Source organism: Ictidomys tridecemlineatus, chromosome 4 (assembly GCF_052094955.1).
Source record: "Ictidomys tridecemlineatus isolate mIctTri1 chromosome 4, mIctTri1.hap1, whole genome shotgun sequence".
In the NCBI taxonomy this organism is placed as follows: domain Eukaryota; kingdom Metazoa; phylum Chordata; class Mammalia; order Rodentia; family Sciuridae; genus Ictidomys; species Ictidomys tridecemlineatus.
The window spans coordinates 6,844,588-6,857,588 of NC_135480.1; the positions used below are offsets into that span (position 1 = coordinate 6,844,588).

Genomic DNA, 13,001 nt, shown 5'->3' on the forward strand with positions numbered 1-13,001 from the left:
GCCTTTGGTGTGTCCTAGATTTTTTTTTTTTTTAACAAAGAATGAAGGCTGTCTCAACTATGAAAAGAGGAACAAAAGAAACTCAAAGACAAATAGACATACACACTGTTTTGGAGAATAACTGGAAAAAAATACACTTTCCTATACCTAAGCACAATAACCATTCTAAAACTCTACTTAGAGATGGTCCATGTGCCAGTTTAGCCCAAGATGCCATCTGGAAGAATCCTGCTCACAGGAAGGTCCTGAGAGATGAACTGTCATGGAGGAGCTGTGCTGTCTACAGAGAGAGGAACAGGTGGTACTGAAGGAAGAAAGTTTGATTATCATCCCTTTCATGTCTCCAGTATCCAAACTGGGTCATAAAAACAGCATCGAGTAATTACCTACAGTGCAACTTCTGAAATGCACACAGCCTAAAAAATACATTGGCCAAAATAACCTGCGGTATTATCTGGTGAAATTCTGTTTACAGAACTAAAACTGAAAGTGCTTAAAAGCCAAATGAAAGCCAGGTTTACCTGAAGTTGACAAGAATCATTACTTACAAAGAGAAACAGGAAGTACAATATTCAAGGTTCAGAAAAATTGGTGAAGCTAGAACTAAACAAATATTCTAACCTCTAGTGTATCTTAAATACTTCACCATCTAAAACTAACTGCACAAACATTAAACAAATCAGTCTGCCTTCATCAACACTAACTTATCCTTCTATTCTTCATCTACTCAATGCAAGGAAAGTAAGTAATGGTCTAGAACATTCTCCATTTGCCATTTTGCCACCAATATAAATGAACAAGGTATTCTAGAACCAAGAAAGGAAGCAGCATTACCCCCTCCCATTTTCTCATTCAATGTTCACTAAATACATACTTTTTTTTTTTTTTGTACAAGGGATTGCACCCAGGGTGCTTAACTACTAAACCACATCCCCTGCCCTTTTTTAATATTTTACTTAGAGACAGGGTCTTGCTGAGTTGCTTAAGACCTTGCTAAGTTGCTCAGGCTGGCTTTGAAGTCATGATCCTCTGCTTCAGTCTCCATAGCCGCTGGGATTACAGGTGTACACCACTGCATCTGCCCCCCACACACACTTTTTAGTTGTAGATAGATACAATACTTTTATTTTATTTTTTATGTGGTGCTGAAGATCAAACCCTGTGCCTCACACATGTGAGGCAAATGCTCTACCACTGAGCTACAACCCCAGCCCCTCCCCTTTTTTAATAGTTTTAATGTGATCAAAATTCATAAAACTCACCCTTCTGAAGTGTAGAGTTTAGTAATGTTTAGTATACAGTATTCACAGAGTCAATATGTATGTTTTAAATATTTACTTACTGACCTTCTCTGTAAGACATGTTTAGTATATAATTTTTAGAAATCACCAAAATAATAAGGCCAGAAATTAAAATCATGCACAATTCTACCATCTAAAAACCATGTTGAAGCTGGGCACAGGGGCATCCATTTGTAATTCCAGTGATTCAGGAGATTGAAGCAGGAGGATTTTAAGTTTAAGGCCATCCTGGACAATTCAGAAAGGCTTTGTCTCAAAAACAAAACAAAAAAAATTATTCATTTATTGATATATAGTGCTGAGAATCGAACCCAGTGCCTCACACATGCTAGACAAGTGCTCTACCACAGCGCGACAACCCCAGCCCTCAAAATGAAAAATTTTAAAAGAAAAAAATAAAAATAAATTTAAAAATTTTAAAAAGGCCTGAGGATGTAGCTCAGTGATAAAGCATCCCTGGTTCAATCGCTAATACCTTAAAACATAGAACAGAACAGAATAGAATCAAACTAAATGAAACCATTTTGGAGTTAATACATCCAGTCAGTTTTTAATAGATATTGAAAACTGTATAGACATTGACTTAAACCGGCAGGCAGGCATCTGAAAGCAAAGACAGGATGAAGTAGAGCAAACCAGAAGGTGATGTCCAAGGAGAAAACACTAAGAAACCCCAGGAGCCCTCAAAACAGCAAAGAAAAGGGTTATTTGGAAGAGGACAAAAGTATTCCATTTAATTAAGTGAATAAGAAAAAAACATATATATTTGTATTTGTTTTGCTTTGTCTTTGGTGGTGCTAGAGATGGGACCCAGAGCCTCATACATGCTAGGCGAATGCTCTGCCACTGAGCTACATCTTCAGCCCATATTTTTAAAAAGATACTCACAGTTAAGATTGCAAGGGGTTGGGATTATAGCTCAGTGGTAGAGCGCTTGTCTAGCATGTGTGACGCACTGGGTTTGATTCTCAGTACCACATACAAATAAATAAAACAAAGGTCTGTCAACAATTAAAAAATATTTTTTAAAAAAGATTACAGTAAAAAGCATCATTAAAATTGAATGAAATTATGGCATTTGCAGGTAAATGGATGGAGTTAGAGAATATCATACTAAGCGAAGTAAGGCAATCCCAAAAAACCAAAGCCCAAATGTTCTCCTGATAAGCCAATGCTGATCCATAATCGGGGGAGGAGCATGAGGAGAATGGAGGAACCTTTGATTGGGTGAAGGGCAGGGTGCATGGGGGCAAGAATGATGGTGGAATGAGATGAACATCATTACCCTAGGTACACATATGACTGCACATGTGGTGCAATTCTACATTGTGTACAACCAGAGAAATGAAAAGTTGTGATCCATTTGTGTACAATGAATTGAAATGCATTCTTCTATCATGTATAACTAATGAGAACAAAAATTTTTAAAAAATCAGAGCAAAAAAAAATACAAAGCAAAATTGCTAAGGGGAAAAGGCTCATGAGGCAAAGTTCAGAGGAGACCAGATACAAGCTTCCAAGAGTCTTTTCCCAGTCAAGTCACATAGAACACCAATTCCTTTTTTAAATTTTTTTAAAAATTTAATTGACACATAATAATTGTACATACTTATGGGATACAATGTGATATTTCAATACACAAATAATGATCAGGATAATTGGTATATTCAACACCTTAAACACTTTTTCATTTCCCAGTGTTGGGAACATTCAAAATCCTCTCTTCTAGCTATTTTTTTTTAAGTTGTAGATGGACACAATATCTTTATTTTATTTATTTTTATATGGTGCTGAGGATCGAACTCAGTACCTCACATGTGCTAGGTGAGCACTCTACCATTGAGCTACAACGCCAGCCCTATTTCTAAATATACACTTAATTAATGTCAACCATAGTTACCATACTGTGCTACAGAACATTAAAAATTAATACTCTTGCCAAGAAAAGGTTATTTGGAAGAGGACAAAAGTGTGATGTCAGGTGTGATGGTGTGCATCTGTAATTCTAGTGATTTGGGGAGGCTGAGGCACAAGGATCTGAAGTTCAGGAACTCAGCCCCTAAACAACTAAGTAAGACCCTGTTTCAAAATAAAAAATAAAAAGGACTGGGCGTGTGGCTCAGTAGTTAAGTGCCCCTAAGTTCAATCCCAGTACCAAAAAAAAAAAAAAAAAAAGATTATCACTCTTACTAATTGTACCCTGTATCCCCTAGCCATCCTCCCTAAACCTCCCTCAGCCCCACCCTCCCCAGTCTCTGGAAACCATTATTCCACTCTCTGCTTCTAAGAAGTTAATTTCTGGAGGTCCCACATATAAGTGAGAACATGTGGTATTTGTTTTTCTGTGCCCAATTAATTTCACTTCACATTATGTCCTCCAGTTCCATTCATGTTGTCACAGATTCCACTCTTCTTGATGGCTAACTAATATTCTGTTGTATATACATATCACATTTTCTTTAACTATTCATCCATCTATGGACACCTAGGTTAATTCTATATTTTGGCTACTGTGAGTAGTGCTGCAATAAATATGTAAGTACAGATATCTCTCACACATAATGACTTCCTTTTCTTTGGCTATGTACTCAGTAATGGAATTGCTAGGTCATATGGTAGTTGTACTTCTGGTTTTCTGAGGAACTTCCATACTGTTTTCCATAATGGCTGTACTAATTTATACTCCTACCAACAGCACATGAGAGTTCCCCTTACTCTGCATCCTTGCCAGCATTTACTGTCTTTTTTACACTAGCCATTCTAACTGGGGTGAGAGGAAATCTCGTGGTTTTGATCTGCATTTCCCTGATGATCAGTGATTTGAACATTTTTCATATACTTATTGGCCATCTGTATGTCTTCTTTTTTTTTAGAGAGAGAGAGAGAGAGAGAGAGAGAAATTTTTAATATTTATTTTTCAGTTTTCGGTGGACACAACATCTTTATTTTTATGTGGTGCTGAGGATGGAAGCCCAGCGCCCCGCCCCACGCATGCCAGGCGAGCATGTTACTACTTGAGCCACATCCCCAGCCCCTGTATGTCTTCTTTTGAGAAATAGCTATTCCGATCATTTGCCTTCTTTTTAGTCTGATTATTTGTTTTTCTGCTGTTGGATTGTTTGAGTTCTTGGTATATTCTGGATATTAATCCCTTGTTAGACAAACACATTGCAAGTATTTTCTCAAGAAGCCATAAATATTCATACTAGAAATACTTAGGCAGGTTTTTCCTCTAAGTATTATCTAATAGGACCTTATGTGGTGCTACCATGTTCTAGATATGCCCCTGTTCAATATGGAAGCCACTAGCCACACATTACCAAGGTGACACAAAAGGGGCCAGTAAATTGGGGAAGTGAATTTCAATTTAAGTAGCCACCTGTTGTTAACAGCTACTACACTGAAAGGCACAGCTTTAAGATAAAGCAACTCATGATGCTAAAACATAACTGAATGCCTGATAGAATGCTTTAAGAAACTATTTTCTAGAGCTGGGAATATGGCTCAGTTGGTAGAGTGCATGCCTTGAAAGCATAAGGCCCTGGGTTTGATCCCCAGCACTACACACACAAAAAAGAAAAGGAACCATTTTCTATGTGTTATATGTATCATCATTTGTTTGCCTTCTCCACTGCTTCCCAAAGTATAGAGGTCAATATAGGTCTACCCCTTTGGGAAGCACTGACTGTAAGCCAACTTTCATTGAACCCAGGGGTGCTTAACCACTGAGCCACATCCCCAATCCTTTCTATTTTTTAATTTTGAAACGGGTCTTGCTAAGTTACTGAGGCTGGGTTCAAACTTGCCATACTCCTGCCTCAAGCCTCCCAAATTGCTGGGATTACAGGCATGTGCCACCGCGCCCTGCTGTCAGCCACCTTTCTAAGCAGACAATCACCCCCTGAATGTAAGAGGAACGCACACTAAGGTGGGTGCTGCCATATACCTCTGGTTCTCTAAACCCTTCTCACTGTGCTGGTTACTCTTAGGTCACGGCCTAGAGAAGGAAGGATCCTGTTGGTGCTTGCCAATCTGGAATTCAACCACCATGATCAGGGCCATGTAAAAGAAGTTCTAAGGCCAACTTCAAAATCTGCCTTTTCTCAAGAGCCCTCAATCTTACTCCAAACCCTAAGTGGGAAAAGACCAACACTTTAAAATCATTCCCACAGCTACCCTAGGTCCCCAAAGAGCTTCCAGAATGCGATGACAGTGATGCCACCAGGCCAAGGACCCACAAGATCTGCCTCAGTCTGCATCAACACCTCTAAGTCCTGGCCAAAGCAAGACCAGCCTCCCAAGGTGAGGCAGTTAAGAGACACAGCCCAAGCACCCGAATTGCACCTCCCTCTGGCAAGTGCTGACAATGGTAGCCACAACTGGATGTCTGACGAAACTGTAAAACTAGCCAGGTGTAGTGGCGCTTGCCTGTAATCCCAGCAACTCAGGAAGTTTTAGTAGGAGACTTCAAAGCCACCCTCAGCAAGGAGAGGCGCTTAGCAACTCAGTAAGACCCTGTCTCTAAATACAAAATAGGGCTGGGGATGTGGCTAAGTGGTCAAGTGCCCGTGAGTTCAATCCCCAGTACACAGAAAAAATAAAATAAAAAAGAAACTGCAAAACTAGTTTAAACTGGGGCTAGGGATGTGGCTCAAGCAGTAGCGCGCTCGCCTGGCATGCGTGCGGCCCGGGTTCGAGCCTCAGCACCACATACAAACAAAGATGCTGTGTCGGCTGAAAACTAAAAAATAAATATTAAAAATTCTCCTTCTCTCTCTTTCTCTCAAAAAAAAAAAACTAGTTTAAACAGAAATCACATAACCACTAATATGTCCTAAATATCTGTAAATCAATACATGTAAAACTGACTCTGAAAGCCATTCTCTTTCTGACTTAAGGATAAATATGAAGTTCCACAGGGATAATGGATAATATTACCCTGATAGGGAGGATATTCTATTATGAATCTCCTAGGGTAAACATGCTTTTAAGACTTTTAATGCTAGGGAAATAACAGACATGTCACCAGCTCTCTCTCTTATTTGATCAATTACATTTACTTTATATCTATCATTTAAGTAATGCTCACTGTTGTAGCTCTTTAAGTTCTATTTTATATTTATTTCAACACGTCTTAGGGTGGATGGTAAGTAAAAGTATTCCTGATCAATGATGAAAAAACTAAAGCATGGAAGAGCTTGTTCTGGTGTACAGTCAGAGCAGTTAACAAGTCTCTCCTGGCCTAGTGTTTCTGTGGTAACAGGAGTAACTGGCCCCAAGTGTTTTCATGCAAAGAACACTTCTACTGCAGGCCAGGCATGCCAACTCAGCTGTGGCAGGCACCTCCTCTGCCTCTAACACTTTGTCCAATAAGAATTAACCTTAGTACCCATTTTTTTTAAATGTGGTCTAAGGAGCAATGTGACTGATAACTGCTCAACTCCTTCCCTAAGTATACATGAAGATAAGGATATGCTTTGTACTAAAAGACAAAGGTACTCTGGTTTGAGTGACTTGGAAGAGCACAGGTTGGCTCCTAACAATCACTTTTATGCCAGAGGAAATATTGTACACTTGTAAAATTTAACAATTTTTGTGCCTCTCCTACTTATACCAAATCAAAGAGAGAAAATAACACCAGGGGGAATTCCACCTCACAAAGACTGAAGAGAGGAAATCAATAATAAGACCCTAAAACCCTTCGGGCAGCATTCGACCAAGTCTCCACAGCACACCACTGTGCCACATTGGGCCACAGCAGAAGGTGACTTAGCATGGTGGGAAACAATGCTAGCTCCTGACACTATTAATTTCATAGCTGAGTTGCCTTCTTGTAATAAAGTCTTAAAAGCAACTGTATTTCATAGGGATTACCTCTGGGGAATGAGAACAGGGAAGGGGCTTACCCTTCACACTTGCCATCTTTCTATACTGCTTATATTTCTAACCATGGACATGTGTTAATCTTCTTGTTTAAAAAATTTCTGGCTGAGCATGGTGGTGGACATCTGTAATCCCAGTAGCTCAGGAAGCTGAGACAGGAGGACTGTGAGTTCAAAGCCAGCTTCAGCAAAAGCAAGGTGCTAAGCAACTCAGGGAGCCCTTGTCTTGAAATAAAATACAAAATAGGGCTGGGATGTGGCTTAATGGTTGAGTGCCCCTAAGTTCAATCCCCAGTACCTGCCCCCCAAAAAATTTTCTGGTAAAATGGCAATTTTTTTTTTTGTACTAGGGATTGAACCCAGGGTTTTTACCACTGAGCTACATCCCCAGCCCTTTTTTTATTTTTTTATTTTATTTGTTTATTTTGGTGCTGGGGATTTAACCTAGGCACTTAATCACTGAGCCACATCCTCAACCGGTCCTATCTATCTATTTATTTATTTATTTTTGAGGCAGGGTTTTGCTAAATTGCTAAGTCTCAAACTTGCAATCCTCCTGCCTCAGCCTCCTCAGCAGCTGGGGCAGGAAGAACAGAGAAAAAAGAAAGTGTATAAGCATGCATCATTACACCTTCTCGACTAAGTCAGTTATCTATAAAAAGTTAAAGTCATGATATTTCCTAAATGCCTATAGCTCATACATGTTAAAATCTATGGATTCTGAGAGAATTTCGTAGATTCTCTAAAAAAGAGCAAACACATACCTGGAGAAACAACTACAGTGCTTTTTTTTTTTTTAAGTTGTAGATGGACGCAATGTCTTTATTTTATTTATTTTTACTTGGTGCTGAGGATCGAACCCAGTACCTCACATGTGCTAGGCAAACGTTCTACCACTAAGCTACAGCCCCAGCCCCTACAATGTTCATCTTTATTTAAGTATCTAACAAAGGAAACTTTTTTTTCAAAAGCAAATTATACTCTCACAGACATCAAGAAAAAAAGTATGACTGCTCAACTCCTCTCCTCTGTACCAGGGAGAGACTGACTCTCATGTTCTTATGCACACCAAACCTCAGATCACAACATTCCTAAATGCCTATAGCTCACACATCTGTGTTTCCATGGAGTTACACAAGACACTCTCTATACAGAGCTGCACATTGTCAATATATTCTAAACAACAAACAAGTACACCCAGGAAACCTCAATCCTCAGAAGGACCAACAGCAAGCCATTTTTCTGCCTATACTGTGTTGTTTTCCATCCTAAAGACAGAGCGGCAGCATGCTCCAAGGAGCACAAGTGTTTCACAAGGATCTGGGGGGCACAAGGGTCATTGCCCAGAAACAAGGTTGGAGCAGGACAGCGGACAAGTTCAAGGACTGGTCAGTAAACATGACACAACTGCATGCACCCAGCACAGGAAAACAAGCCATCTTAAGCCTCTCACAAGCTAGCATTAATCACTGCCTATCTCATCAGGATGCCTGCCTGTTTCTTGAGCTAAAAATTTATTAACATGGACTACTTAGTGGCTAAGAAATCCAGAGTCGGACCAAAAATCAACAGCTACTAGTGAATTCATTTGTCCTCCTCTTTGGCAGTTTCCTGTCAGTCAGCTCATGCCTTTTCAATCTCACAAGCTAGAGGAGGCAGCTGACCAAATGTCAACAACCACAGTGATGGATGTGAAGGAAGAGTGGATAAGCATGGCTGAATGACAGTGGATCTTTGCAGAAAGGGGCACAGAGCTTTTATGTTTAAAGACATAAATTTGCATACTTGCACAATGTACACAGAGGAAAGACCAACTTTCACCTACAACAGCTCAAGACCAACAGGTACATCATCACAGGCTAAGTTCTCATTTGAGTACAGTATTGTGCTAGGGCTCTGGACAAAGCGAATTAAAACATTCCCCAAAAGGAAGGATAGAGAAAAAAGAAAGTGCAAATCAGTGCAGTGCTGCGCACAAAGGACATGAAGAGTAGAGGGGCAAGTGGGACAGCCTGGCATTATCTAAAGTTCCAGATCTATGCCACATGATCTGCGACTTTACCATCTGTATAAATATGCCCTAAAGAAACCTGCATGGAAACACTAGGAGTCCTGAAAAAAAAAATTTATGCATCGCTGCTCATGTTTACAAATAGGACACAACCTAAATGTTCATCGGGAGAATTATGATATATTCATTCATACAACATGCTACAATCCATTAATGAAAATATTTAAAACTAGAGCTACTATACAACATTCATCATTCTCACAATTTTGAGTTAAAAAAATAAGTCAAGAATACATACAGTATGACAGCATTTCTTCAAAAACATTCAGAACTAAATACGTTGTTTAGAGATGCAAATATGTAGTAAATCTATAATCAAATGGAAGACAAGGGAAATAATAAACACAATGCAGAAGAGTACTTACCTTGTAAGAGGAAAGGTGGGGATATGGTTCAAGAGCACCCTGTGGATTTCGACAGAAGGGACAACACTCTATTTCTTAGCCTGAGATTGTTTTTCACATTCTATATTTATGTGTGCATTTGAGTATATGATAATATTAACAATAAATTTTAAAAAGAAAAAAATATTAGCCAGGCTCAGTGGCACATGCCCATAATCACAGCTGCTCAGCAGACTGAAGCAGAAGGTTTGCAAGTTCAAAGCCAGCCTCAGCAACTAAGTGAGGCTCTAAGCTACTTAGTAAGACCTTGTCTCAAAATATAAAATAAAAAGGACTGGGGATGTCGCCCCTGGGTTCCATCCCTGGTACCAAAAAAAAAAAAAAAGAAAGAAAGAAAAATAATATTAAAGAGTTGAATGGCTGGGTAGATAACTCAGTTGATAGAGTGCTTGTCTTGCATGCACAAGGCCCTGAATTCAATTCCCTGCACCACAAAAAAAAAAAAAAAAAATTGAGGGTGGAACCCCATAATACTCCCTCTCTCTTACACACCCATCTGCCCATGGGTGGGCTAGAGTAAGAAGAGAGCCCAAGAGAATCAACTCAAGTTTAGAGGTGCCTTAAAAAAGGACACCTTCCAGGCACTTCTCTGGGCTTCTTGGGTGAAACCAGCTCTACAGGCTGCCTACTCACAGGGTAAGCTTTAAGACATGGTACACTGTTCCCAAAGAACTGGAGAAAGACCGCCTTGCCAATACAGAAACAGAAAATATTCCCAAATCCAGGCATATTCTGCTGATGAAAGGAAAGTCCCCGAGGGTTCCAACAGAAAGGAATGAACTGAATTTAGTAACCAGACAGTCATTTTATGGACCCTACACGGTTGGAAGATTCTGTGACCAGTTTCTAGTGGGTAGGAGGGGATGAAAAACACACCTAGAGACACATTCAATAGGACCCCAAACTACAAGCACCAGAGTCCAGGCAGGGAAGCCGGTGAACCTGTGTACTGAAGCCTTCTTAGAAGCCCCAAGGGTTACTATACGGGTTTTACCTGGAAAAGGTGACAACCGAGTTTGGCACATGCTGAGTATATTGGGAAATAAGAATATCAAAAGCCATCTCCACCACAGCTGTGCAACATATATACAGCCCAGGGGCGCCGGCGAGGCAGGAAGAGTGACTTACTCGGGGAAACTGACGGTGGGAAGGTCAGGTTCCGGCAGACCCAGCGAGAGAAGGCCCTGGGCTGGGTCCAGAAGGCCCGCTAGCTCGTCGAGGGGAAGAGGGTGGTCCCCGCACAGGCAGAAGGTGGGGCTGCCGGAGGAGGGCGGGTCCCCATGGCGAAGTCCTGGGAGGCCTGGCTGGAGCCAGGCCCAGCCTCGGGACAGGCTGGGAGTGGGGGGCGAGTTGGGAAGGACGCCCCAGCCAGGCGACGTGACCCGTGGGATGGGAACGCGGGGGCCTGTCACAGCCCAGCCCGGCGGCCGGGGCCCCCGCCGACCCCGGCGCCAGGTCCCACCCGCTCGCCGCTCACCTGGGCACGCAGCTGGACGAGCTCCGGTCCACCTCCCAGGTGGCGTACAGGTTCATCTGCACCGGGGCGGGGGTGCGGCCTGGCCCCGGGCCGCCGGGAGGCGCGGAGCCAGAGGCCACCGCGACGGCCATGGAGGTGGAGGTGGACGAGGACGAGGAGGAGGCAGCCGCAGCCGAGGTGGACGAGGACGACGAGGTGGCCTGGGCCAGCTTGGGGGGCGTCGGCTGCTGCGGCGGCTGCTGCGGCGGCGGTGGCTGCTGCTGCGGGGACTGGGCGACCCCAGAGCCCCTCTGGCCGCCGCCGCCCCCAGCGGCTCCTGCACCACCGCCGGCCCCTCCGCGTTCAGCCATGGCCCGGCTGGGGGTCGAGGGGCGCGGGGCTCACGCGAACCGAGGCGACGCCGAGCGGCTCCCAGGCTTCCCCCGCGGCGGCGGCGACGACGGCGGCGGGGCCTCGGCGCGACTCCTCAGCCCGCGCGACCGAGCACGGCCGCCAGCGAGTCTGCACGCACGCGCGGGGCCTCGCAGCGCGCGGTCCTCGCGCTTGCCCGCCGCTGCCTGTTGCGGCCCGCGCCGCCGAGACACTGGGTGGGCGTGTCTGGGAAGGGGCGGGGAGCCCGGGCTCGCAGCCCCACCCAGCGCCGAGGGGCGGGGCCCGGGCGCGCGCTCGCGCCCGGCGGGCTCTGGGCGCGCGCCCACCCAGACTCCCGCCCCGAGGGGCGGAGAAGGCGCTCGCTAGGCCTGTGCTCGACGCCCCCACGCTGACCGCCGCCTCCTGACCCCTTCCGCTCCCCGCGCTCCACGGTCGCAGCCCCACCGGCGGAAATCCCGCTTTTCCGGGGCGCGGTCCCGGCCAGGGGAGGGCTGCCGCCGGAGTGCGCCTGGCCCTCGGGGTCTGTAGAGCGTTTTGCGCGGTGCGCAAGCTGTTTGCCCACCTCCTCTAATCCCGGCTTTAAAACCTTTGGGCTTTATTACCCAGACCACCAAAGGGAGCGGTCGGTGGGGATGGGAGGCTGCCCAGCACCTCAAGAGCTAGAAGTTCCCGGCCCGAGGTAGTAGGCAGGGGCTTAAATCTGGAGTCCAAAAGACCCTGGGTTGGGGGTGGGCAGTTCTCGGGCTTAGCCCTGGGCTGGCCCGTTTGGCGACAATTTACTCCTCCTTTCCCTACAGCTCCTCTCCCTCCCAGAAGCCTTTATTTTAAGGCCTCAATGTGTTCTCAAGTTTCTCAAATTCTGTTCAAGGCCTAGCTCAATAGTTAAATGACCCTGTCCTCCCCCTTTCCAGAAACCAACTTGAAGACCAGTATTCTAGCACCTCCCGTGCATTTCCACAGACAACAGTAGTGCAACGGAGCTCTCCCCAGGGCTCAGCAAATCCTTTTGATCCAGGAAGATTTCTCAGGAAGAAGGACCTTGAGAATGCAGGCTCCTTCCCACACTCCAAACACCCTAGCTCTAGTGTCAAATAAATCCAGGGGCTCCCAGGGACTCAGGACATCCTACTTAGATTTTCAGCTATGCTCTCACAGGTAAGGACTTGGGCTTTCCTCCACAAGGTCAATTAGGAAGGCCTGGCATGGCCTACTTCCTTAGCCCACAGTTACTTCCCCAGCCTGCCAGGGCGCTAAGCTGGCTATTTTTACTCCCCAAGGGCAAAGTAGTAAGGTCAAACCAAACCTAGGGGTGCTTCCCCCAGAGCCTCCCTAGCAAGGGGGGTGGGGTACAGGTGGTAAAACAACCACAATTTCAGTACAAGTTTAGCTTTACCATCTTTGCAATGCAACATTTGATCCAAGTACCTGCCCCTGATCTCTGGGGCAGCCCAGTGGTTGTGGTTATTGTAGTCTATTTGCTGAAGGGGCTAAAAG

The 13,001-nt window shown here is 44.3% G+C and overlaps 1 protein-coding gene across 2 annotated transcripts in view; it reads right to left on the reverse strand.

Annotated features, from left to right (window-relative positions):
- Pacs1 (phosphofurin acidic cluster sorting protein 1) overlaps positions 1-11,709 on the reverse strand; it is a 131,349-nt gene extending 119,640 nt beyond the window's left edge. The window contains exon 1 of one of the 2 annotated variants that reach the window (XM_078045545.1): positions 11,136-11,709. In XM_078045545.1, coding sequence (XP_077901671.1) covers positions 11,136-11,485 — 350 coding nt within the window. In that variant the 5' untranslated portion in view covers positions 11,486-11,709. The other variant, XM_078045546.1, reaches the window with a different exon arrangement.
- Positions 11,710-13,001: the final 1,292 nt, after the last annotated feature.